At 35.3% G+C, this 27,073-nt stretch overlaps 1 protein-coding gene and 1 pseudogene across 1 annotated transcript; one reads left to right on the top strand and one right to left on the bottom strand.

Moving 5' to 3' along the window:
* Positions 1-4,999: 4,999 nt before the first annotated feature.
* On the bottom strand, positions 5,000-6,570 carry LOC129305107 (zinc-finger homeodomain protein 10-like). Its single transcript, XM_054945035.1, has one exon. It carries the CDS (start codon positions 6,175-6,177, stop codon positions 5,221-5,223), a length of 957 nt encoding a protein of 318 aa, XP_054801010.1. The 5' UTR covers positions 6,178-6,570; the 3' UTR covers positions 5,000-5,220.
* Positions 6,571-25,359: 18,789 nt separating this feature from the next.
* On the top strand, positions 25,360-26,802 carry LOC129306912 (gibberellin-regulated protein 4-like; annotated as a pseudogene).
* Positions 26,803-27,073: the final 271 nt, after the last annotated feature.

The raw sequence follows: 27,073 nt of genomic DNA, 5'->3' as shown, positions 1-27,073 counted from the left end.
TGGTTTTCCTTTCTTTCTATTGAATGCACATTATTTCTTAACACTTAAATTTTGTTTTAAAACATTATTACTGTTCATCTAAATGTAGATGAACAATAACATTTATAGTACTTTACACACACACACATAAGTTTATTTAGATGTGTTGTTTTTTACAAAAATACTTAGGAGTCTTTTTATTTTTGGGTAAAAATATTTAGAATTGAGTAGCAGGAATATGCCTAGGCGGGTTAGGCAGGGTATGGGCCCCTGCCACAGCTTTGGCATGTGAATCCCAACAGTGCCCATTATGGTTTTCCTTGTTGGGTTACACACTTGCTCTCTTTCTTCTTCCTTCCACGTTCCCCCTTTTCATTTCAGTTTCACCCACTTCTTCTATCTCACCCACTCTATCTTCCTTCAAAGCAATCACATGTGAGAGACAGAGAGAGAGAGATCAGTGCCCTACTTCGCATGCATGGACGACAGTGAATATGAGGAAATTACCCAATGCAGCATGCTCTGTAACTGGGTATGAAGTAAAGCTTGATTGAAGACAGTACGAGAATAAAGTAAACTACTCTCTTGCGTATCGCTAGTTTTGCGTGTTATTCCAATGGCGCCATACAGACTCACAGAATACAGTCCTTTCATTGACAGACCCTTCGCTTGTCAACCCACACAAATTAAACTTGATAAACATAATTAACACCCTCTGATTATATTAAACAATCACGTGACATACATGATTTGTAAGCCCATATAGAACGTCTGACAGCAATGATCGCTTGTAAATAAATATTTTATACATCTCTGATATTTTTTTGCCTCTAAAAAAATGGTACTGATATTATGCATGACTTTCTTATGATCATTGTGCTTTTACCCGCATATAAAGGAAACAACTCATTACTCAGCTCAAAAAGTTCAGACACGAGGCTCTGTTGCTTCTTGGCACGGCTTTCCTTGCGGTGAGTGCGAGAACAACAATTATGTGTTGGAGCTGAAAAGATGGTAGGGACACAGAACAAAATAGCCCCAAAAACAAACTAGAAGGATTAGTTATAGAAATTAAATTAAGGATATATCATGCGCGGTGATAGATGTGGAGGAGATCAATCATGCCAATCCCTGTCTGAAGTTTGTGCAGGGATCGAGGACCAGCATGTTAAAATTAAAGAACGGTGAAAAGGCTCACGAGCTATGCACAGGAATATTAAGGATGGGGATCGTTAGACATGAGACCTCGAATTATAATAACAATGGACCACCAAATTCGCAATTCCTTTAATTTTATATCTTTATTCTGTAAAATAATTGTGTGGTCCATTGTTGACCTCCAACGTAATTGGTCCTTTTCCATCCTGTTGCTTTGCCTTGCTTTTAGAAGGTATTTTGTTCCCTCGCTTTAAAACTCTCCTGGACAAAATTAATAAAAGCGAGACAGTCCCTTTAACGAAATACAAATTCCTCAATTCCGTCACAATGCTGAGGTTAATTAACTAGGAAGTGTCCGCTCCAACATGCCAAGTTAACAGCAATTTGCAAGCCAGTTTAATGATTACAAGTAGGTTATTAATTGGTGTTCTTGGTGATGTCAGTGAATTATTTGAACTGACGGTGAACACTTTGACAGGTAAATGGTCAGGCCTTGATTTGGTGACGTCCACCAGATGGAATGTTAGGTAAAAATATTAGTGGAGGGGGCTTCAACCTCCATTCCTGATGCAGGGGGACAAAGCCATGCTTCATGCTAGGGTTTTAAAGCTGATAGCCTTCTCTTTTTCTGCACGACGCAATAAAGAGGTCTATATGTGTAGAGATATATTAAGATCATGAAATGACCGCATAACTTTCCTTACTTGTTGGAGCTTTCTTGAAATGACTCCGACCTACACTATGCACATACAATTATATGTATGTACCACACTCTCGCACGATGTTAAAGAGAATCCAAGCCCCTAGATAGTGCATACGGTACTCTCTCTTGAAGAGACCTTAAAGTAGCCTACTAATTGTCGAGGACGCCCCCGTGAGAATCCGATGAAAAATAGCCTAGGACATCGATCGACCTTTTGGACCTCAAAATCTTTGAGATTAAAAGCAGAATTAAAACGTATGTATAGTTGACCAAGGTTTAGAGTTTTGACTCAATGGATTAGTGGCGGCACATGCAGCGTGTTGAGATGTAAACCTCGCCGATTCATCAGGCTTTTCAAAGCAAAGCATCATATCCACCATATGGGACTGCAGTTACAGGAAAATTAGGCTTACAGCTCCTTCAAGTTTGGTTTCTGTCTTCGACATTTTCAAACCCTTTATTCCTTTTCCTTTCTTCCACTCTGGCAGTTTGAGAGCATCAATTAAACCCATCGACAGATGCACCGTGTTTTCATACTCAATTGCTTGGAGCAGTTATAGTTAGGTTGTTTCTTTCACATGGATTAGCGAAACCCTCCTCTTATGTGGATTTTTTTTTTTTTTTTTGCCATCACCTCCTCTGTGGCTCGGTCAATGCGTTGGAAATTCAATTCCATCATATACTTATTGGAATTCCGCCTGTATATCGATTGAAAAATGTAGGTGATATAAATAGTGATGCTTTAAAGTTTTGTAGCAGGAATTTTTATAAGATACAATTATTTGTGTATGATACAGTATATACTGTAAGAACAATGAATAAGTTTTGTGTCAATTATCAACATACAGCGGATGCGAATTGAGTTACGCTATTAATTAATAAAGGAAAGTGGGAAAATTAATCCTGCAAGAGATGGCCAAGGGATTGGATGTTCTGATGAATCTTTGTTGACTTTTAACGAATATTTATTAAATAAAAAAATGATGCAATTTAGCTTTTTATCTTCTCATGATCACACAAGTTAATCCCACCACACCCATATGGGCGACACTTTAGAGCGAAAATTTTATTGCGTGCATCACCGTTTTGTGATATCTAGTTCTGATTTCAACGCATTGTCATTAAATTCTACTTGGCTCATATACAGACCAATTAAAAGAACATTTATTTTCATATTGTTTTCTGTCAAGCTTGCAAATTGCAATGCATGGACACTATTTACATTGATTTAGGGTGAAGCAAGTATGAAGAGAGAGAAAAGAACAAATACCGTGGAAATCCTGAGAGGCCGAAATCAATCACGAGCCGTTCGTTCATTCTCGAGGGAGTAAAAGTGAACGGGTGAAAAGCCACATGGAAGAGAGCAAGAAATGGATAGAAAGCTTAAAGAAAAATAAAATGGCTCATCAATCTAATCAAAGCAATATTGGGAGTCACATCAATTGACACACTGATCTGGTGTAATATTTAGAGGTAGGGACATAAAGTTGGCTTCACTGTACAAGATGTTAACCTCGACCTCATTGACAAACCCTCTTCTTTCTCTTAACCTCAATGTTAAGCAACCCCTGCATTATTAAGATAACAACGCCGCATCTTATCTTACATATCTGGTTAATCCGAAAGCCTACCACTTTTTTCCCCTGAAGGACACCAATCACGTATCACGAGGATGTCTTTGGGAAATTTGAAATTTGAAATTTGAAATTCAACCACTTCTTTCTTGCTCTATCATTATCAATAATAACAGTGCTAACATTCAAAGGATTACAGATTTTGTCCATTTAAGGAACCAGCCCACGCGTCCAATTAAAGCTCGACGGTATGGAACAAATGCACTCAATAAATTAACTTGGCGATGACACAGTTGAAATTCGCAAACGATTCAAGTTTCAAATGTACCATGCATACCTGCATACATGTGCAGGGGATGGGGTAGAGAGAAGATGGCCATATTCTCCCACAGTGAGTTACTGTTGCATTTAGTGGGGATTTGAGACAATGCTTCATCGCTATCGAGTGAAGTTCCAGTATTATCCCTATTTTGTCAAGGACCAATCAAGGACTAAGGACGACCAGCCCATGCCTAGCTGGCTAGGGGCACCAACACAAGATTGCTGACCTCATCATCAATGACCAAAAAACCATAACCAACCCGTGGTGTGGACCCCAAAACTTTGCATTTAAACAAGTAACGTGAACCTGCTAAAAACAAAAAAGCGCCCATACCCTTAGATGGTGGCCAACAAGTCAGAATTCTTGCTTGGTGAGTCACTGATGCCATACACTTACCCTCTCACTCTCAGGCTCTCAGGTCATTATCCTAATTTGAATTAATAATGATATTTTCGTTAAAAGAGGATCTACTTCCCTTGAACGGATATGCCCCACAGATATCTTCAACAACACGTTTAATTAGGTTACATGATAGTCTTATTTTAACTTTAAAATAATGGGATTAGGATTTTACCCGAGCTGTGTACGGCCCAACGAGTTTCGTTGTAAAAGCCAAAAACAATTAGTGCAGGAGGAATGCGTGCTTGATTAGGAAGAATAATTAAAAAGCATTACAAGGTTTCTTTTGGAATCACCAGCCACATCACCGATGCTCGCTACAGTATTCAGCCCTATTATCTAAAGTTAACCCTGATCTGATGCAATCAGATTACGAAAAGCTTACAGCTTGATATGCACAACATGATAGAATACGATTATGATTTTGTTTATGCTTCTCTTTGGTCACTTCATCGTAGAATATAAAATAGTATCAGCATATCTGCACATGGCTAAAGCAATAAAATAGCGCAATTCACAATCGCCCTAACCTTCTGAACTCTACGTGACTAAACTTTCTGCCTCTCTCTCATGGACATATAACTTATGGAGAAAATCATATTCTCTCTGACCGGAGAAAGAGAAAAAGCGCAGCATGCTTTTTCACCTTCTCCTAAAGAAGAGAACATCAAATAATCACGCTGAGAGTTCACAGTTCATCACCCACTAAAGCTCCTCCAGCCAAACCCATAATCTCAAACTAAAAAGCTTGAGCGAGAAGGTGAAATAAAATCACCCCAGAAAGAAGGGGCAGGGGAACGAGACATTTATAAAACTCGGGGTCGTAGTAGTGACTCATAAAACTACAACTGAATTTACCATTGATAAGAAACAAGAAAAGGTGAACCCAGTAAATAATTAAAATTCCCTCTGGATATCAATCTCTGCCATGTTAAATATCCTGAAGAAGTTGATCATGATCATCTCATTGATAAAACTAAATTAAAAGTGAAAGAAAAGAAAAGACTAATCAACCGACAACGGTCTTACTAAGATATTATTTTTTCTCTTCCCGTTCGTCGATTCTTTCATCCTTCACCAAAGATTCAAGAGGACGAAGAGGACCCATTAGTACCAAGGTTTGCCCCACTATTATCGTTGGTGTAGAGGTGATGATTCGCATCCTGCGCGCTGCCGTTGTCGTTGTTGGCGTGGATTTCAGTGGTGAGGGCACGAGGGTCTTGCTCTAGAGCGTTCCTACCGTCATGATTAGCAGAATCTCTCCTGCCGAAAGTGTTCTTGTTGTTGTGCATCCAAACCTTCAACACCCCCCTGTCCACCCCAACCTCATTGCAGAACTCATGAACCAATTGTTCGTCCCTCTTCTGCATCTTCCACCCCACCTTCTCCGCGAAATGGTACATCTTTTCCTTCTGATCCTGGGTGAACTTGGTCCTGAACCGCTTCCTCGCATTCGGGCTCGGCGTTGCCAGAGCGTTAGCGGGAGCAGCCGCGCTCTCCGGCGGCGCTTGTATCCCGGCCGCAGAGAGAGCCAGAAGCATATGGGGCGCGGACGGGTAGTAAGAAGAGGAGATCGGAGGCGGCGACGCCGAATTGGGGCTGCGATTGGAAACCTGAAAGGGCAGGGGCGGCGGGGGATGGTGCCGATGGTGGGACTGGAACTCGATGACGTGAGTCGTGGACATAGGCTCTTCGGGCTCACGGCGGTGGAAATTGCGGTGGCAGCCGCATGCGGCACATTTGATGGAGCTGGGGTCGGCGAGGCTGGCGGTGGGAGAGGCCATGAACTCGCCACAACCGTCGAGGGCGTGGCCTCCCAAGCTGGCTGCATGGTTTTTCAAGCACTCCTTGTACGTGACGGGCAGGGGCTGGCTGGCCAGGCGGTGGTGGTGGTGGCGCTTGAGGACGCCGTTGGAGTAGGACAAGGGCTTGGCGGCTGTCTGGATCCGGGTGGGCGTTTCACTGTCACGTTCCGGGGATTTCGTACTAGTAGGTGTAGTGGAGGCGGTGGTGTTGTTGGCGACTGCGGGGGTTAAATCCATGGCTCAAACATCTAGTGTCGCAACAAAATTAAATCCTAGCTTTTAAGGGGTTGTTAGGTTTAGGTCTTTATTCAGATTACAAATATCGAACTCCATAAAAGTGCCGGTGATTTCCTCGGGAAATTAGAGTGGGGGCGAGAGCGCGAGCGGGATGCGGCAGCCGAAAAAGAGAGAAAGAACGGCCACTTTTGGAAGGTAGCGAGGAAGAGAGACGAGGAAAGAAGGTGCTGGCGAGGAAGCCCCCAGTGGCGATGGCTGCTGATAACAAAAATCTGGGGTTATGTGGTCGTCCTTCTTAACCACTAGAAGTTTTAACCCTGGTTCTAATCCGTGGTTAAGTTAGTGACCTCACTCAGGGTTAGATGTAAGTAATAAATATACCCCTCCCGTTGGTAACGAAAATGAGAAATAACCCTCGGCTTTATGGTTGCTACAAAGCATATAGCAAATACTAAATACTACTAGAAGTAGTACTGCAACAGTGACCCAACACTAGCAACGTCTTAATTAACCCGCCCTGCCGGGAGCGAGCGTGTAACCAGAACATTAAAGGGGCGATTAAGAAGCGAGAATTAAGGGAGCATGGGAGTGGTTGGTGCTTGCTGTGGCATAGCATGCAGATGCGAGGACCTGCAACTTCTGAGAACCCAACTTAATTTGTCAAGTTGGCAGTCAAGGACGGGATGGCACAGCTTTCACAGTAAATCATTGAGCTCGTTTTCATTTTCTTTTGCGCATGGACTAATTTATCCTTCTCCCATAGTTAAAGCTGGTAGCAAATTTGTGACCCTGGTCGAAACGTTTCGGACAGGACAACCAGTGCCTCCAGGGTATCTTTGTCGGCAACGGAGAATTCCCGGGGCAGCAGATGTGCCTTAGAAGTTGGGGCGGGATTAAACGACGCCGCCTTCAACTCAGCCCAATAAGCCCCGACAAAAGAAACACGTCCTGAAAGCCCGAAACGGTACCGTAGAATAGGGGCCTAAGTGCCTAACCTATACTATTTGGGGGTGAAGGGCTCGTGCTTCGGGGTGGAGGGATGCCGCCACTACGTTCCGTTTTGCGGAACTGAGTACAGTGAACCGTGATCGGGCGTCAACCATAATGATCACAATCATAATCATAATTAATTGAAGCGGGAAGAGGGGCCTCCCTAATCACCCGACACGCATACAGAAAATGCCACGTGTGAGGCTGGCCGGGTGTTTCTCTGGTGCCACGCTGGATGTTCCAGGAGGTTAAAGTCAAAGTAACGTGTGAAATCGTTGTGGCAAAGACTGGTGAGTGAAAGAAAGGGCACTGACTTTGAAGCCTGGGGTGGTTTTACACGGCAAATCAGGGAAGCTCAGATGAAAGTTTGTTTGTATTTTTATATTATTTTTGTAATACTCGTAATAGTAACCAGTAATACTCCTCCTACTGGAAGAGCTATAAATATAATGGAGGGTGAAAAAGAGGGAATAATGTAGGGGAAGGGGGTGACGTGAGCAGACCAATCATGGAGGAGCAAAGGTTTAATCATGGAATGGCGTGTGAACAAGCATTGCATCGAAACTCACAATCACCCCCTCGCAAAATTTATTGTCAAAACAGATGAAGGGAGCTCTTGTTCCTGCTTGGTTCGTGATAACTGCGTTTTCTGCGCGGTCACCGAGTAGTCAGATCAGCGCACAAGTTAATCAGGTTTTTAAATTCCTCATAATTTAAATACTACTTCCTTCCTTCAAAATATGAAAATTTAGATATTAAAAATTATGGAATATTTTTAATATTTTAAAATATAATTATTTTTTTAAAGTGTTTCTATTGAATAAAATATTTTATATTTGTTATAAAGCATTTAATAAATATAAATATAAGAAGATAGAGTTAATTTGAAAGTAAATAACTATTTTATTAAAGGGTAAGATTTAATTAAAAATAATTTATATTTTTTAAAAAATACTCTCTCCATTAAAAAATGTAAAACATTTTTAATCGAGTTTTATCTCCCAATAAAGTAATTACTTATTTTTAAATTAACCTTATCTTTTCATATTTACCTTTATTAAATATTTTATAATAAATATAAAATATTTTATTCAATAGGAACACTTTAAAAAAATAATTATATTTTAAAAGGTTTAAAATATTTTATATTTTTTAATATTTAAATTTTTAAAAAATATCTTTTTATATTTATCCATATTAAATACCCTACAATAAATATAAAATTATTATCAATAGACACTTTAAAAAAGATAATAATTATATTTTAAAATATTAAAAATATTTTATATTTTTAAATAACTAACTTTTTAAAATATATTTTATATTTTTAAATAAAAAGAGTAGTAGTTATCATTTATTGGTTTGTCTAGAGAAAGCATACGTAACCCTCGCGTTCGGTTTTGGTGCATATCATGGTAAGCAATCTGAAATGTCTATATTTAAAATTTATAAATTTTAACAATTATACTTTATTAACAATCAAAATAATCTTTACTTAATATAAATAGTTTGATTTAATATTAAATATTTTTATAATTTTTTTAAATTAACTATTTAAATATACTAGAAATAGTTTAGATTTAAATTTTTTAAAGCGTTAATTTGAAAATTATTTTTATTCTTATTTTTAAATATGATTTTTACTAAAAATAAAATTTATAAACATTTAAAAAGTTAATATTAAGTTTAGATTGTTTGTAGTATATAGGATAGTTAATTTATAAAAATTATAAAAAATTTAATATTAATTACACCATTCAAATTAAACAACTATTGCCTGGCAGGGTTACTGAACTCATAAATTTAAGTAAATTTGTGATAGGAATGTAAGCATGAGACATAGACTCAAATTATAGATTATTACACTCAAGATGAAAATTTCAAAATGAGGCAACTTTTTTTGTATTTTTTAATAATATTATCTTTTGATTTTTATTTTTTATTGAATCGAATCCTGCCATTTTTATGAACCAAATTATATACAATATATACCTATCATAGTCAACAAGTTTATGAGTAAAATATCATAATTTTATAAGTTAGAAATATAAAAACAATAAATTTAAAGAGTCAATTTGAGAGTTTGACAATAATATTGCCTAAATTGATAACAAGATACATTTATTAAAATTTTATAACTTTTTATGATAAATATAAAATAAAAAATAAAGATAAAATGGTAAAATATCAATCAATGATAATCGGGAGAAATTTATATCAATTAAGAATTACTTATTATAAAAACTCAAACGAAAACTTATCAATTTAAATAAATCTTTTGTCAACAAGAATTCATTCAAATTTTAATAATAATTTATTTTATTTTATAAACAATTCATTAAAATTTTAATAATAATTAATATTTAATTGCTGGTAAAAAATATAATCTTTAATTGATACTCTCTCTGTTTAAAAATATAAAGCATTTTTAATCGAATCTCACCATAGCTAATAAAGTCTATAATCTCACTATATTCCTCCCAATAAAATGATTACTTACTTTCAAACTAACCCTATATTTTTATATTTATTTTTATTAAACACCCTATAATAAATATAAGGTCACTATCAATGGAGGTACTTTTTAAAAAAATGATGATTACATTTTAAAATATTAAAAATACTTTATTTTTTAAATATTTAATTTTAAAAAATATTTTATATTTTTAAATAAAAAGAGTATAAATAAATTTTTTAGACTAGGTGCTCAAGTAGAGTTGGAAAAACGGGCGGACCCGGCCCTTATGGGCCCGGCCCTTATGGGCCTAGGCCCATAAGCCCGGTTCTTCATTTTCAACCCCTTTTCTGAAGCCCGGCCCTTATGTTCAGGGCTCAGGGCCGGGCCCGAAAGCCCTAATTTAAAAAATTAAAATAAAATCAAAAATCAAAAATTAATTAAAATATTCAAAAATTGAAAACAATTAAAGTCCTCTCAATCTTTTAAAAATTAAACAACATATTTAAAAATCCAAATAGTACATATTCATCAATTAAAACATAAATCCTCCTCATCCTCATCATCTACAAATAAAACATTAGAACTCTAAGAAGAAGGTCCACTTGTTAAAGGTGGAGGGATTTCAATATCAATATACTCTGCAACCACTTCTTCCTCACCTACAATAAAAATGAACAAAATTGTGTTATTATTAAACATACACAATCACATATATCACAAGACAACATTTCACAAAACAAAAATTACCACATAATGGTGGAACAAAACCATGTAACCAATTTCGAGTACAAATTAATGCTGGCACATTATCTGGAAGGAGGCTAGAACGATACTTTGTTAGAATACGGGAACCAATACTAAAAGCTGATTCACTAGCTATCGTAGTAATAGGAATACTTAAAATATCGCATGCCATCTTTGAAAGATTGGGAAATCGTTGTTGATTAGTCATCCACCAATGCAACACATCCAACTCTGAAAATTGGTGACCATCAAGAGAAGCTTCTTCTAAATAATAATCCAGTTCAGATTTTCCAACAGAAGAAACATCCTTACTCTTGAAATTAAGAAAATCCTATGTAAAAAAAAACAAAAAGTATCAAATAAGGGATTATAAACCAATAGTAATGAGATAATGTGTATTAGATAAATAAAAACTTACACCATAAAGTTGAATCCAAGACATGGTTGGTTTCTTCTTCTCTACCATCCTTCCACTTGTGCTTGAACTTGGTTGACTTTGTATTGAAATTAAACTTGATGTGACATTAATGGAAGATCTACCCATCTCTTTGTATTGATCAAAGATATAATACAACTTTTGTTTGATATTATCAACTTTCATGTAGTAATCCACAGGATCAATAAAGAGAAAGAATACTTGATTGCTTCAAACTTTGCTCGTGGATCAAAAATACTTCTAATTGAAAGGATCACACTATAATCACTCTAATACTTGTCAAATTTATCCTTCATTCTAATCGCCATACTAGAAATCACAGGATCACGATTGCTAATGGCATCATTCAACAAAATCTCAACTTTTGCTATTTGTCCAAAATACATATTGGAAGTTGGATAGGATGTGCCAGAACTCAAAGTAGTAATCATTGTAAATGGTTGTAAAAAAATGCAAATTTCCTCTGCTCTCCTCCACTCTTCATTTGATAAGGAATGCTTAAAATTAGTGTCACGACAAGACATGCAAACAAAAGCTCTTTTATATCTAATTTCACTTTCAAGCATGTCATAAGTGGAATTCCATCTAGTAGGCACATCTAATCGTAATCCCATTGAGGTGTCAATACCACCAACTTGCTCAACACATTGCTTGAAAATTTTCATCCTGGACTCAGATATCTTAACATATTTAATGCTGTCTCGAATTTTATTTATTGCAACATTTATCACCTTCAAACCTTCTTGAACTATCAAGTTCAAGATATATGCACAACACCTCACATGAAAAAATTCCCCATCACAAATCAAATTATTTTGCAAAATCAACCTATCTTTCAAGATCTCAGCCACACAATCATTTGCAGATACATTATCCAAAGTAATTGTAAAAATTTTCTTTTCAATCCCCCAATCACTTAAGCTCTCAAAAATTTTACTGGCTAATTCATGTCCAGAATGTGGAGGCTCCATTTTACAAAAAGAAAGTATCCTACTATTAAGCTTCTAATTTTCATCCACAAAATGTGCTGTTAAGCAAATATAACCTTTAGATGTTACAGAAATCCAACAATCAGAGGTCAAACATATTCTACTAGGACACTTTGATAACATCACATTTAACTTGTCTCTTTGTACCTCATACAATCTTCTAACATCTGACACAGCAGTCTTTCTACTCATAAGCTTAACATTAGGATTACATTCCTTAAGCAACTCCTTAAGAAGAGAAATTCAACAAAAGAATATGGCAAATCATGTGCAACAATCAACATCCCCAACAACTCCCTTATACGTGAATTATTGATTTGTCTAGATCTTATGTTGCCTTGATTATCTAACATCATCAAGCCTACATTGTGAAACTTTGGAAGAGCTACACATTGTTTAATATGACGACTCAAATGTGAAGTGCCATAATTTTCACGAATGCTAATAAAGTGCCACAACCATTACACTTGGCCTTTACTACCCCTCTTCGTTAACCACCCTAGAAAAAGATTTCCAAACGTCTGAAGTCAAACCTTTTACTTTCTTAGGTGGTTTTAGACTATATGTAGTAAATTGGGTGGAAGTTGATTCTCTTTTACCATCCCCTTCAACTGACTTCTTACTAGTTTCATTACTCTTGACACTAGAGGATGACATACTGTGCAAAGAAACATAAACCATATTATCAAAATTAAAAATCATGCATCAAAACTCAGAATCTCAGACCAACAGCATCATATCATCATTTTACAAAAAATCAGGACACAATATCAAAACAAAAATAAACAACATTGTTATTTAATCAGGTGAATAAATTATTTTCTATGATATAATCCAAGTCAAAAAATTAAACAAAGTTAATCAGGTGGGTGATTAACTGATTATATGTTAGAAATTAACTAACCTGTGAAAGCCGAGAGGAGCGAGAGGGAGAGACAAGATTCAAGAAGCAGAGAGCCAGAGACCGAGAGACGTGAGGCGTGAAGGTCTGAAGGAGAGCAGAGTATGGACGAGAGGAAGGAGACGAGCAAGATGGAAAAGAAGGAGATAGAGATTCAGATTATCAAGGGAGCTGCGACAGCCGATGAGCTGCGACGGAGAAAAAGGAGAAAAGGAAATTCGAGTAGATTCAGGCGAACGAGAATAAGAGGTATGACTGTGTGACTGTGACTCTGTGAGGCAGAGGAGCGAGGGCAAGGACGAGGGATCTGGCGTCAACGTGAGGCTGAGGGAGAAGCTCTGAGTTGAGAGCTGTGTGAGGCGTCGGCGTAAGGCTGAGGGAGAAGCTCCGAGTTGAGAGCTACGTGAGGTGATGGCATCGGCGTGAGGAGTCTTAGGGTTCACTGTGACGCTGAGATCGAGTGGCGACTGAGATTGTGAGAGCAGAGAGAGAGCTGTGTGCTTGAGTTGTGTCTGTGTCAGTGCGTGAGGGGCTGAGGGCTGAGGAGTGAGGGCCGAGACTGACACGGCTGAGACTGAGAGCCTGAGATTATTCAATTTGGATTTTAGACTTTGGAGTAGTTTGGACCGACTGATCGAGTGAGAGTATGAGAGATGCTTTGCTGGCACTTGGTAGACTGGACTAAAATTTTTTTTTTACATTATTATTTTATATTACTTAAAAAAAATAACCGAGCTTGGAGGGCTTGTCCGGGCCCGAGCCCTTTTTTACAGGGCTTATCAGGGCCAAGCGCTCAAGCTCGGTTACTTTAAAAAAAATTCCAAAGCCTGAACCCTTATTTAAATAGAGCTTTAGGCCCAACCCTTATTTCCGACTCTATACTCGAGTGATGAGCACCAAAGCCGAAAGCGTAGCGCTCTACTTCTTGCCCGTCACTGTTCTAATCTCCAAATCAGATAAGCCTGTCTGTATAGATTAAGCCCCTCTCACCCTTGATATTTACAAGGCATTTTTTCAGAATATCATGTCAAAAAAAACAGATAAGGCATTTAAAAAAAGTTCGACGTGTCATTTGATAATTTTTTAACCAATTATTATAATTTTTCTAATTACAATAAGCTATTAAATAAGGACAATCATAGAAAAAATGTGTAATTTCCAATGTTGTCAAGTAATTTATAGGAGGTGTCAATCAATTAATTAATTAAAAATATTTTATAATTATAAACTAAGAGAGTACTTGAATAACCTCACGTCCACGCTTTTTCCTTTTTCTTTTTTCTTTTAAATCCGTTTGTCGATGTTAATTAATTATTCCCATGCTCTCGTTTCTGTTTCATTAATATTGAGTCTGTTTTCACCGACCCACCAGCAGAGAGCCTGCATTTTCCTTATATAATAAATTACAAATTGAAACTACGATTCTACTCGATTGTATTCATTGTTTCTTCGAGTAACGGCGATTTCCTCGCTTATTTTCAGTCCAGTAATCATTTAATGCTAGCGTTTGGTACGAGTCTACGAGACCCTCAACGCATGAAAAAAAACTATTATTTTTAATTTTTTTATAAAAAAATCATATTTATTTTAATAAAATTTATTACAAACTTTTTAAATTATCTCTTATAATTTATCATTTATAATCATAAAAAATAATTAATAAAAGCTTGATTAACATAATTAATAAAGAGTATTGTAATTTAATTCTTTTATTTTCAGCATAATTAATTTTTTTAAATTGTGTAATATTATTTTTTTTTTTGCTCTTACCAACAGAGACGGAGGAAGTAGAACCTAGAGCTTCATTGCTTATCTTTCAATCAACAAATATACAGTGAGTATTGTCACTGATTATTAGTATGAGCTATGTGGCCAAAATAAATTTATAAATCACTATAAGCTATGAACCACAGCTAGCTTCACATCAAGCAAACCCCTTGCATTTTTTTTGAAAATATTTACTCTAATATGGGGTGTTCCTCTGCTGTCCTTCCCTTGCACTACTCCATAGCGGGGTCGATGTGGTGAAAGGCCGCTAATTAATTAATGTCCATAAGAGGTAAAATTGTGTTATCCAAGATTTATCTACAAAAGAGAGTGTGTGTGCTGTTAATAAAAAGGCTGAAAATGAAACTTCACCGTTGATGTGGACAGCACGATGAAGGAATTGTGAACCCCACCTTCTTCATGCCAATAGATAAAATATTAATAGTAACATTTCAATATCTACCGAATTCATTATACACGAACCCTCTCTCTCTCTCTCTCTCTCTCTTCTATAAGAAATATGATTACAAGCTTTGGCATGGTAAGAAGCCACAGCTCAATGATTTTACGCAGTCAACTCGATACATATCCCACCCGTAATGCATGTAGACCCAGCAAATATAATCATCCTTTCAATAATTGTTATGTTTGTTATTTTTTCGGGCTTTATTAATTCATTTTTTATAAAAAAAAGAGTGAATAATAGATGTAATAAGCCCAAAAAGATGTAGCTACAGCTCCAAAAAAAAAAAAACAGAAGGGATTGGTTCGAGTGCTGCTAATTTATTAGCTAAGGGACGGGTGGCTTATGATTGAAGAAGAGGTGAGAAAAAAGAAGCAGCGTCCAACTCAGGCAAGAGTGAGAAGGAGAAACTGATGAGAACCAATTCCTGTGATACATGTTTGCCTGTGAGAGACCAGACGCGCCAAACCAATTTTTCATTCTGGTTTTGGTAATAAAAAATTTTACTGTGTAGATCTGAGAACCCAATATTAATTTGGTCCATCTGCACATCCTGTCCTGCCTGTATTTCCAGTCACAAGCTCCTAATTAATCCTCTCTTCTCATAATTATAATATAACTTTCAGCATGTTTTATTGAAATTAAAAAAGATTTTATATAAAAATTTAATATTTTTTAATTTTATCCCTATTAATAATATATTTTCTCTCTCTAACATTTAATAGATCAAATGAGAAAATTTGCAATAAAAATTTAATGAAATAATTTATAAATATGATCACAAAATTATTCATATAATCGGAGGGAGTATATTATATTACAATGTTAATAAAAAAATACTATAGTCAAATATATATAATAAAATCAGATTGAAATTAAATCATCAATTTTTGAGTTTAATCGTTTAATATTTTACTGTGAAATGGGATCATATTACTTGCCAACTGCGCAAATCTGTGTCTGATTTGGCATCGCAAAATAAACCACCAAACAGTGGTAAAAATTCTGACAAAAAAATGATAAATGATAAAAAAAATTTGAAAAAAAAAAAAAAAAACCGTCGCTTCTTTGGAAATTAAAGTGTTGTGCCCGCACTACTTTGTCCTATAACCAATTGTCATTCCAAATTAAAATACGCCTTTTTTGGGTAAGAAAACATCGACGAAGCAAACCAGAAAAAATAACATACTGCGGTTATTTAACTGTTAAAGTACTACTTAATCAACAATTAAAAAAGACATTCCATTTAAGTACTGGTTACTTTCCAATTTATAAGACATTTTAACAGGAAATTTAGTATCTCAAAATATTGAAAACTTTAACAAAATAATTTTATTAATAATAATTTTTAATATTATATTTTTCATTATATTCTCTCACTCTTTATTATATTTTCACAAACAGAATGTTGAATGAAAAGCATTTTTAGAAGTTTGTATTTTATCTTTTTATATTGTAAAAGGGGTTGGTGGAACACTGTAGAAATATTGTTAAAGGAGCATCACCCCAATTTTTGAAAAGAAATTTGTTAAAAGAAAATTTTAAAATTACATTCTAAATTAACATTAAAGTATGTAACTTTTTACTATTATAATTTTTAAAAATATTTTTAATGATATATTTTTATAAACAACATATTAATATATATATATATATATATATTATTTATTTATTGCTATATGTTTTGAATTAACGATCCATTAGAGTACTGATGTTCTGCAATGTATTTGGGATGTTGACAAAATTTTTTTATATAAAACATGTTATTTGTTTCCATTATCTATCCAAAAAATGATCCTCAATGCAAAAAAGAAAATAAATTTAATTATTATTTTATATAGCTAATAAATTTATATTTACTTAGATTAGATAATTCTATTTTATGCTTTTTTTATACTATGGTTATCGATTTTAATATTTATTGAATCTTCATCTTCTATTAATTTTAAATATTCCTGTCTTAACTCTCGCGTATAAAGCCTAGTTATAATTAGTTTATTGAATTGCTCGTTGTGGAATACATATACTATATATATATATATATAGGTTGAATATTTTTATATTTTGCTTGTTGAGCTTATCAAAAGAAACGACGTACTTTCATTAATTGTTTGACTTTATAAATCCCAGGTAGATTGTGGGGAATAAAGATAATTCTAATCCACGGAAGAATCATCCAATCCAGAATAGACTAGGTTGATTCTTTTTCCACACTCTTTTCGCTCGCTGTCGGAGATTTCTTGCGTCGGCAAAACACTCACTAATTTGCGATTTAGCCCTCATTATTCCGCGGAATTGACAACCGAAGTACCAAAAAAAAAAAAAAAGAGTGAAACCGCCGAAGACAGATAAACATAAACACCGTTTTTTCCCAGTTGGAAGCAATAAATAATGTCGCATTAGAGTTTTGACCTAGTATATTCATCAGTACATCTCCAGCACAGTTGTTATAAATCAAAATAAAGTATCATATTTTTTAAGGAATAAAAAATAAACTATCATATTTAACTCTGTTGTAACCATCAATATTAATTTGAAAAGTTCGCTCATGATTATTGTTGGGGAAAAAAAAAAGATGAGGATTATAAGCGAGATTCGCCCTGATGTAGAAGAAATCCAGAGAGGAAGAAAGGAAACAGGGAGATTAAAGAAGGTGGTGGGGTTGCATGGACAGGCCGCCAAAAGGGTCACTAGTTGTCGTTCTTCACAAACTGGATGTTATGTCTAAACAACAAGAAAAAGCATGTCAAATGCACGGAATCCCAAAAATGAATAGAGTTCCAAACCCTTTTATCTCAGCTTCACCCAAATGTGAAAATACAAAAAGATTGATATAAAGAATGTTTTTGATTAATAAAAAACAAAGTATAAAGTTACAACAATTATAACTCATAAACTGAAAATAAACATAGGTCTAATTGTGAAATATAAGGTATATGATTTGGAAAAGTAAATATGAGACTGTTTTTTATATAGTTTGTGTGTTTTTCGTCTGTTCTTGTATTTTTTCTTTTAATTATGTTAGTTAGAGTCTCTTTTATAAATGTACACTTGAGATGGTTGCCCTTGAAGAATCCGAAGCCTGTGTACGAAACATTTGTGATCATTAAGCACGACCTTGCAAGATATATGACACATTAGATAATGATCTCATGTACATGTGGCAATCTTCAACATCCCTTAATTTTGAATTTTAAGGTTCATGCTGAGTGTGTGCGTGGCATGAAAAGTTTTTTTACGAAGGGTCGAGTCTTGTCTTCACTTGAGTATTGATCTTGTCATATCAATTTTTCTTCCTCTTCTTTATTTTGGGCTAGACGCTTTGATTTAGGCCCACTAATGTTTTTTTGCATATGAGTGAAAGATGGTCATAAGCCTTATGGTATGTTTGAATGTAGAAGCATCTTAATGTTTCATTTCTTTGCATCCTTGAAACTTTAAACCTCTCCTTTCACATTTGTCATTTCTTCTACCACTCTATACTTTCTACCCTTTCTTGCCCTTCAAGCTTTTGCTACTCAACCCATTCATATTCTTCCCTAATCATCTCTTTTGGCAACAACATCCCAATTTGATGCTGCATGAGCTTCTCAAACTATCATTCATACTATTCTTCCCAAGGATTTGACCATTGTCCATTGTCCACTTGAGACTCTTTAGAATGCTACTTTGGTAAATGTTACCCTTTTGTGCTATTCTTCTGGGCTACTTCCTTTCTCTGACGTTAGTTCTCATTTATTCAGGAATCATTATCTTCATTGAGACTTCCTGAAAAGTTTGCCTGACTTTACCCACACACAACCACAATCATAACATACAATCTACCACATAAAGGCAATTAAGAAACTTGAACTTTTAAACTTGGCTTAAATAATATTTTAAAGAAACTTTGAAAATATTTTCTAAATATTTGAGATCCCAAATTTCCTTTAAAAGTTAGTGTTAAACTACAAGTATATATGCACGTGTGCGCACATAGATACACACACATATACACGCGCGCGCATGCAAAGAGAATTATATAATAGGTGTTTTTTATTAGTGAAAACAAAGTACAAAATTGCAATAATTACAACTTATGATTTGAAAACAAACCTATGTCTAATTGTGGAATACAAGGTAGATGATTTTGGAAAACTAAATCTGAGGCTATTTTTGGTATAGTTTGTTTGCCTTTTGTTTGTTATTGTATTGTTTTTTATTGAATTAGTTAAACCCTTTTTATAATCATACGTCATAGACTGTTGCCCTCAAACAATTTAAAGCTTGTATGCGAAATATCCATGATTACTAGGCATGGTCTTGTGAGATTTGTAACATGTCAGATAATGTTCCCATATAAACTTAGGTTGCATTTGGTTTCTTGAAAAAGGGGTAATGGAAAAAAATGGAACGATGGAGAATGGAAAAGAATGGAATGATCATGATTATAAATTTGTTCGTAGAATACTTAAATATGTGAAAATAGAGTTTATTTATATTATTTGTTTAAATATAAATTAAAATATAAAGACCATAACACCCTTACCATTATGAGGCAACAACCACCTTTTTCCTACTTTTTCCTATTTCAATGCATTTGTCTCTCTTTCTTTCTTTTTATATTTTCATTCAAAAGTTTTTATAAGATTAAGAAAGATATATAAATATGATACATTGGGAATTAAATTTAAAATTTGATTAATTTCAAAAACTTCTTAAAAATATTTTTTATGAGATTAAAAATATTGTAAAGAGAAAATAATAAATAAAAATAAAAATAAAAAGGTGGGTCTGATTAACATGGACATTTTAATAAAAACATATTGGATTTAAGGTGAGTAACATGATTCCTCCCATTTTGCAAATGCTTCCCCCATTCCTAGAAATATGGTAATTTACATTCTTGAAAGAGACCATTCTATGTCTCTTATAAGCAGCCAAATATGGGTGAGATAGAAATGGAGACATAATTATCATTTTATGGGTCAAGATTCTTGTAATCAAATGGGACCTTAATTGTCTTCAACATCCCTTAATTATAAATTTTAAGGCTCATGCTAAGCATGTACGTGGCACAAAAATCTTTTTTTTGGAAAATAAGCCGAGCCTTGTTTTCATTGGAATATTGGTGCTGTTGTTTTGATTTTCCTTCGTCTTCATAATTTTGGGTCGGACGCTTTCGTTAGGCCCAATCAAGGATGTTAAACGATACTTAGTTGGGCGCCTCTCACAGAAAAAATGGAAAGAAGTAACCGAGAAGCAAGGACCATCTCCAAATTATATATATATTGTACAGCACTCTTGGGTGATATCACTGTGCGGGCTTTAGTATCTTCTATGACCTACCAGATGGTAACTAGCTAGCTGTAGGGTTCGTTAATTTAATTTCTTCAAGTAGGCCAATCTAATATCTCAATCCTATCCTGCTAGGCCTCCTCCTTCCAAACACCATGGATGCTGCACATTTCTGAATCCAATGCTTCAATTCTCATACGAATGGCCCAGGGATCACCACAGAAAATGCCACATTCATCCATTTGCTCTCTCGCATTTCATTTTCATTCCTCGCTTTCCCTCATACGTATATTTCAATCCCTTCTTTCTTGATCCCCTCAGCGAGACATTCCATGTCCCAGTAATAATGTAGGCCGGTCTTCCAGACAATATATTCTCGACCCTTTTCTCTCGTAGATGTTGACGGAGTTTTTAGTTTCGTGGTCCTATTTTGCCCTCCATGCGTCCTTTTGATGTATGTATCAGTGTCGCCGGGTTTCTCTCGTTAAAAGCCCCTTGGTGAATGGCTAAGCTATTTACTAAAAAAACACTCTCGTGTAACGAGGCTTCATATATACATATGTATGTTAATATAAGGAATTTTCTTGTCGTCCGTAAGCAAATTCGTAAAAATTTTGATGTTACTTATATTAACATGCACTACTATTTGTTTCAGCATGATTATGTACATATTTGTGAGCACAAAATGACATTCAATTGCTTAATAGCCTCTCCTCATATATACATATATTCAAGCAACCTTGGATCAACCACTTATTATTAGACGGCACCGCCAACAAACCGTGTCTCCAAGTACATCAAACTCCAGTTCGTCGCGGAGCAAATGCCAAGCATGGTAGTCCGTTCAACCCGTCGTTGACTCTTTTTGCGTCTATCTTTAATTTGTTTTCCTAGTATCACTCGTTCCTCTTTTTTTTTTTTTTTTTGAAAAAGGATGCGTATGTGATATTTAGACAGTAAAAGACGACGAATAGCTAGGTTGGGTGGGCCTTGGAAGGAGGGCTGTTTTATTAGTGGTCAAATTCATTCCCAGAAGTGAAAAGAACAAAATGGAAAAGGCGAGGACAGCTGTAGGATACGTGGGCCGCGTGCAGTGAGTGGTCTATTCTGAGAGGTCCACAGAGCGTTAACTTGGGCTCGATCCTGATCGTCCATTTAGCCAGCGTTTTTGTTTTGAAAAAAAAAAATGTCCTTATAATGGCACCTGACAATCCTACCTACCTGTGGCTTTCAAAGTGTACAAGTTTCCCAAAGTTGGGAGTTCAATTCCGCTTATAATGACAATGGTGGTCTCGGATTACGTCACAGATGACCCCCCATGGCTCATCTCTGAGAACGAAACGAGTGCGGGCGTGGGCCCACATGCCTCCCTCCTCCACCTGGCGATGAGCAAGTAGTGAGTGGGATTCATAAAGTCAGCAAAGCGTCTGTATTAAGCGGTATTACACCGTGTAATGTCACTATAACAGCTGCCAATTTTGTTGCTCTGTTTCCTGCCTATCGCGCACACCACTCTGATTGTTGTGCCTTAACCACCTGAATTATTCCTCCCCTTCAATCTCTTTCTTTAATCTCTTTATTACTTTTCTTCTCTTATTCAGAACCAGGATATATTTTTCCAGATCCCGTCAAACGAACCGTTGGATTATTTTAGGTTTCGAATTAAAAAAAGGTACATCAAGTTAAGAAAATAAGAATACAGTTTGAACTAATTTAAATAGGGCGATTCAAATCTGCTCGCCTTTGAGATGTTAAGATAAAGCCTGGCGGAAATAAAGAAGACGAAGCTGTTGTAAACTTGTAGCGAAGGGTCTTTGGGCTTTCTTGCCTGTTCGGGTCACTCCCAGCAGAAAGACCGTTGCACTAAGGCCCGCTTCTCACTCCCAGTAGTTGGGCTTTTTATTTGTTAGGCACGAATGTGATTGAGAAGCTTGTCATTGATTATGGGCACGGAAAAGGATTGCGTCCTACGTTATGATCCGTGAAAAGAGTCCACTTAGATGAATCTATTCTGACCCAATCCAAAGCCCAGTGATGTTAAGGGCCGGAACTTCAGCGGGTGCCTGTGCTTAACAGTTCGCAGGTCCTTCCCCCCCCCCCCCCCAAAAATAAGTGGGAGCACACTCAGTACTCATCAAGACACCCCTTGGACTAATCTGAATGGTCCAAATTTAATTTAAACAGTTTAAATTTAATTATATTTTTTATTTTTTAAATTTTAAAATAAAAACTTATAAAATTTTAAATAAATATATTTTATTATTAACATGTACTATTCGTATTTAATTAGATGAGTCTAAATTTAATATTAATTTTTTATATTTTTTTTATAAGTTGACTATACAGATTTAATTAGGACTGTTTAGATTTAAAATTTTTAACTTATTATACAATTAAATTCAAAACAATTCAAAGTAAATATATATCATTAATTTATAAAAATTAATATTAAATTTAAATTGATCAGATTAAATATGAATGGTACATGTTAATAATAAAATATATTTATTTAAAATTTTATAAATTTTTATTTTTAAAATTGAAAAATAAAAAATAAAAAATAGTTAAATCCAAGCAGTCCAGATTGATTTAGAGGTGCTCATCTTGATGAGCAATGAATGCGCTCCCCCAATGAGTAGGTGGTAAGCTGTAAACTCATAGAATTAGTGAACGAAGTTTAAAATGACCTTATGCAAGAAATAATCTTCGGTTAAATGCTCTCATTTTGTGTTTTTGTGAAGATAACAAGAATGTCACCGACTTGGAAAAGATATGGTAGAAGTGGAGGGATAAAGTAAAGAGGCGACTGGGGAGAGAGAAGATAAAAGAAGAGGGGGGTAGGAGTGGAAGATGAGTGTTGTCAGAGGTCACATGGGGGAAAGAATGATTAGGGTGGCAGGTTTGGGGATCAAATTTAAGTGGAGAGAGGACGTAAGAGAAACAGAAACAGAAACGCAAGACATACATTATTGGCATTTAAGAGGACGGAAGGGGGCATGTGGGGGTTAGGCAGAGCTCACATGCCCCCCACCCTCACTCCTCACATTTTAACTCTTGCTTTCCTTGTGCACCAGTTGATAAATGCGTTCATTCATTGGCATGTCAAATTTCTAACAATAATTTACGTGTTAAATTTTTTAAAAAATTAATCATTTAATTATTATAATATTTTAAAAAAAATTAAATATTAATATTTATATTTTAAAAAATAAAATTATAAAGATTCAAAATATTTTAAAATTTATTACTGATATTTTAAATTATTAAATCTTTTTTATCTTTATAAATATTAAAAGTTTAAAATATTTTTAATCTTTATAATTTTATTATTTAAAATAGAGTGACCAATATTTAAGATGTTGAAACTTCATGAAATATATTACAAGAGACAAAAATTTAAAAATTAAGTTACAATTGAGTTAAAATTAGAAAGATTAAATAATTAATTTTTTTAATTTTTTTATATTCTATTTCTAGTTTTGCACTATTTGTTTTCCTTTGCAAGGTTTTTTTATCTTTGTATTTTTTTTTTTTTGCCTGAATTTTTATCTTGGTACTTAAAAAATATTATACACCATTTGGGGCACTTCCCTGCTTCGCTTCCCTTCCCACTCATTATCGCCCTTCACCATCATTATCGTCATCACCATCAATCCCAAAACGGACTGGGGGGATCATGCATTATTAATTGGAGCAACGCTGTATATCTCCCACTGACAGGGTTTTGGATCGCCAACTTGTGCTTCCTCCCACATGCTCCCACATGCTTCCCTTCCTCCACAGCTCCTCTCCCTCACTTTCCCCGTTTTCTTTCCTTTACTTCCTTCCAACAACACTACTCGTTCTTTTTACTCAATTAAACAATGAGTGTGTTTAAATTTTAATTGGGTGTAATTAATTATGAAAAAATTAATTAATATAATTGATTTTAAATCAAAATTGAATAGTAGAATTGAAAATAAAATAAAATCATGGTTTTATAAAAATACATTCAAACGCCCATGTTACATGTTAAAGTCAATCATGAATTTAAACTTATATATAAAAAATTATCCAAACATTCATTATATATATCAAAATTAATTATGAAATCAAATGTATAGTTTTTTTAAAAAAAATCCAAACATCCTCATGCATAACAAGGTAATTATGAACCAAAATTATGGTTATCTCAAAAACTACTACCACTTGCTTTTCAATTCAATTTTTCAATTACACATTTATAAAAATTTGTCCAAAAATCATATAAATTATTTTATAAATCATATGTTTTGGTTCATAATTGATTTTGATATAATAAGAGGCGTTTGGATAATTTTTTTTAAATGTGATTTTTATACAATTAATTGATTTTGAATGCAAATCCAAATAGGCACAATAACTCCCTGCTTCTCCATTTATGCTCTCACCTCATCCACTCTCTTTTCACCAATGTACTCGCAATATAATGTAGGAAAAATTGCATCTAGATTTAACATAATAAAATTTAATGTTAAGAAGTATGATGAAACTTACAAAATATTCTCAAATCTCAAATGTTGTATATTTATAATTTGATTAGGGAGCATTGACAATTGAACAACAGCTATTTATAACTTTTTATTATAAATTATTATTTTCTTTTACAGGTTATAAATAATTGTTATCCTATTATTAATATCTTTAATTAAGTTGTAAATTCACATGATTTGATATTTAAGAATATTTTATAAATTTTATAGAATCTTTTAATAATAAATTTTCTTTTGTATCACTTAGATGTAATTTTTTTTACAATGTGCATCTTCCATGCAGTTCCCCCGTGCAAAACAATGATCTTTGCGGGCATCGTATATACCAACAGCTGAATCACCATTATCCATTGCTCCTCTATCTCCCCTCAAACTTTTCTTCACCATAAATACGAGATTTTAATCAACTATTCAATGCCTCCTGCATTCAGCATTTCAACCGGATTAACCTCCCCTAGTTCTACTGGGGCCCACTTTCCACTACAAGTTTAAAGCGCGGAATTTGCCATCCCCTGCTCCCCCACCGCCACTCTGAAAGTTCCCTAGCATTCTGCATTCACACTAACGGTTAATATTGGTAACCGGTGAGTCGTTAATTAATTGATGAGATCGACCGTTGTTATTCCTATTTTCCTATTCAAATCTCTCTCCGGAATACGGGCGTACGAATCCTTCGTCACCGTGCACCTTGAAATCTGGGCCCCTACAGCTGCCTTGTTCTAATTGGTGCCAACTCGCGCTACTCAGCGAATGCATGCACCCGATTATTTCTGCAGCTGAGTCCCGCGGCTCGAGGGTTCTATAAATACCCTGCACTCTCGATTCAGAGATCCCACTAGCCCCGTCCTGCCCTTGCTCTATACAGGTCTTGCTAAATCGGGAGGATTCTGTGTTCATCGGCCATGGCTAAGTTTCTTGCTGCTCTGATCTTGGCCCTCATTGGCATTTCCATGCTTCAGACTCTGGTAAATCTCACGATGCAACGAGTCATCCTCGCATTTTTCAAATCTCTGTACTGTATGTTGTGGAGGTTTTTCTCACATTGCAGTACCTCTGATCTTTTTGCAGGTCATGGCAGCCAATGGGCAGGCAGGCAACCTCTACGATAACAAGGTAATCCAACCTCTTGCTTCCCCCCCCCTTCTCTGTGCCTTTTCTCGCACGAGTTTTCTAATGTTTTTGTGCTGCTTATTTGTGGGTTTTTCAGGGCCGAAGCCAATATGGACCTGGCAGTCTCAAGAGCTACCGTAAGTAAAGTTCCTTCACCGTTTTTTATTTTTTTGGCTTCTTTTTCTATCTTGCTTGCAAGCTTTGCAATCAGTGAGAAGGGGAAAAAAGGAACAATTTTTAGTTTCAACAGTCAAATCCAGACAGTAGATGCAGGGTAGTTTTCTGTTTCTTTGAAAGGGATGAATTATCGAAATGACGGTGTTATCCTCGATCTTGAGTTGAAATTACTTGGACTGTGGTCAAAGTTGTATTGAGAAAAAAAGCTGTATGTTTGACCAAAATGCATGAAAAGAAATGAAGGTAGATGAAAACTAATTGGGGTTTGTCTGGTGTTGGTGACATGACCAGAGTGCCCATCACAATGCAATAGGAGGTGCGGCCAGACCCAGTATCGGAAGCCGTGCATGTTTTTCTGTCAGAAGTGCTGCAGGAAGTGCTGTGCGTGCCCCCGGGATATTATGGGAACAAAGCCGTGTGCCCTTGCTACAACAACTGGAAGACCAAGGAAGGAGGCCCAAGTGCCCTTAAACTTGCTTTTACAGTTTCACCCCACCAATATTTTCCCATTTCTGTGTCGCTTCCTCATCCGTGGTCGCCTTCTATGACACTGGCTTATTAGTTACTACTGTTTTTCTATCGCATTCCCACATGGTTTGCCCTTTTTGCTCTCTCAAATGTTTTGTTGTGCTCGAGGGTGTCTCCTGTTTTAGTCGGCCTAATCATAGACTCCTCTGCTATGTTGTCACTCCACCAGGCTTTGCCTTCGATGAGAGTGGCTTTTGTCTAATCTTATCGCTGTTATCTATGAAACTGCTATGATATTTAAATTTTATATATTTCCTCTCGCTTTGGTCTCGTATTGTATTTTGCACTAGAAGATAGATTTGAGCTTGAATTTACTAATGGATTTACTATGGAAGCTAACAAATGAAACCCATTGCAACTCTTCTGCGTTCTTGGATGTTCTTAATCTGACCTTACTAGTTAAAAAGAGTGAGAGGAAATTTTTAAAGAATTCCACGATTCAGAAATTTTTCGTCTTCACTCCTATTAAGGATTCGCGAATTTTCAAGTGTACTATCCACGTCATATTTGGATGATTAAAATTTTATGCTTTATAAAATTTTCTG

The sequence above is a fragment of the Prosopis cineraria genome, unplaced genomic scaffold (genome assembly GCF_029017545.1).
Source record: "Prosopis cineraria cultivar Desert tree isolate PC_DT_omini unplaced genomic scaffold, ASM2901754v1 PC3, whole genome shotgun sequence".
Lineage (NCBI taxonomy): Eukaryota > Viridiplantae > Streptophyta > Magnoliopsida > Fabales > Fabaceae > Prosopis > Prosopis cineraria.
Note: the sequence above shows the minus strand (reverse complement) of the source record. Positions and strands in the feature narration are given on the sequence as shown.

Excerpts from the sequence above, each read along its gene's own strand:
- LOC129305107 (XM_054945035.1), bottom strand. The coding sequence starts at position 6,177 with ATGGATTTAACCCCCGCAGTCGCCAACAACACCACCGCCTCCACTACA.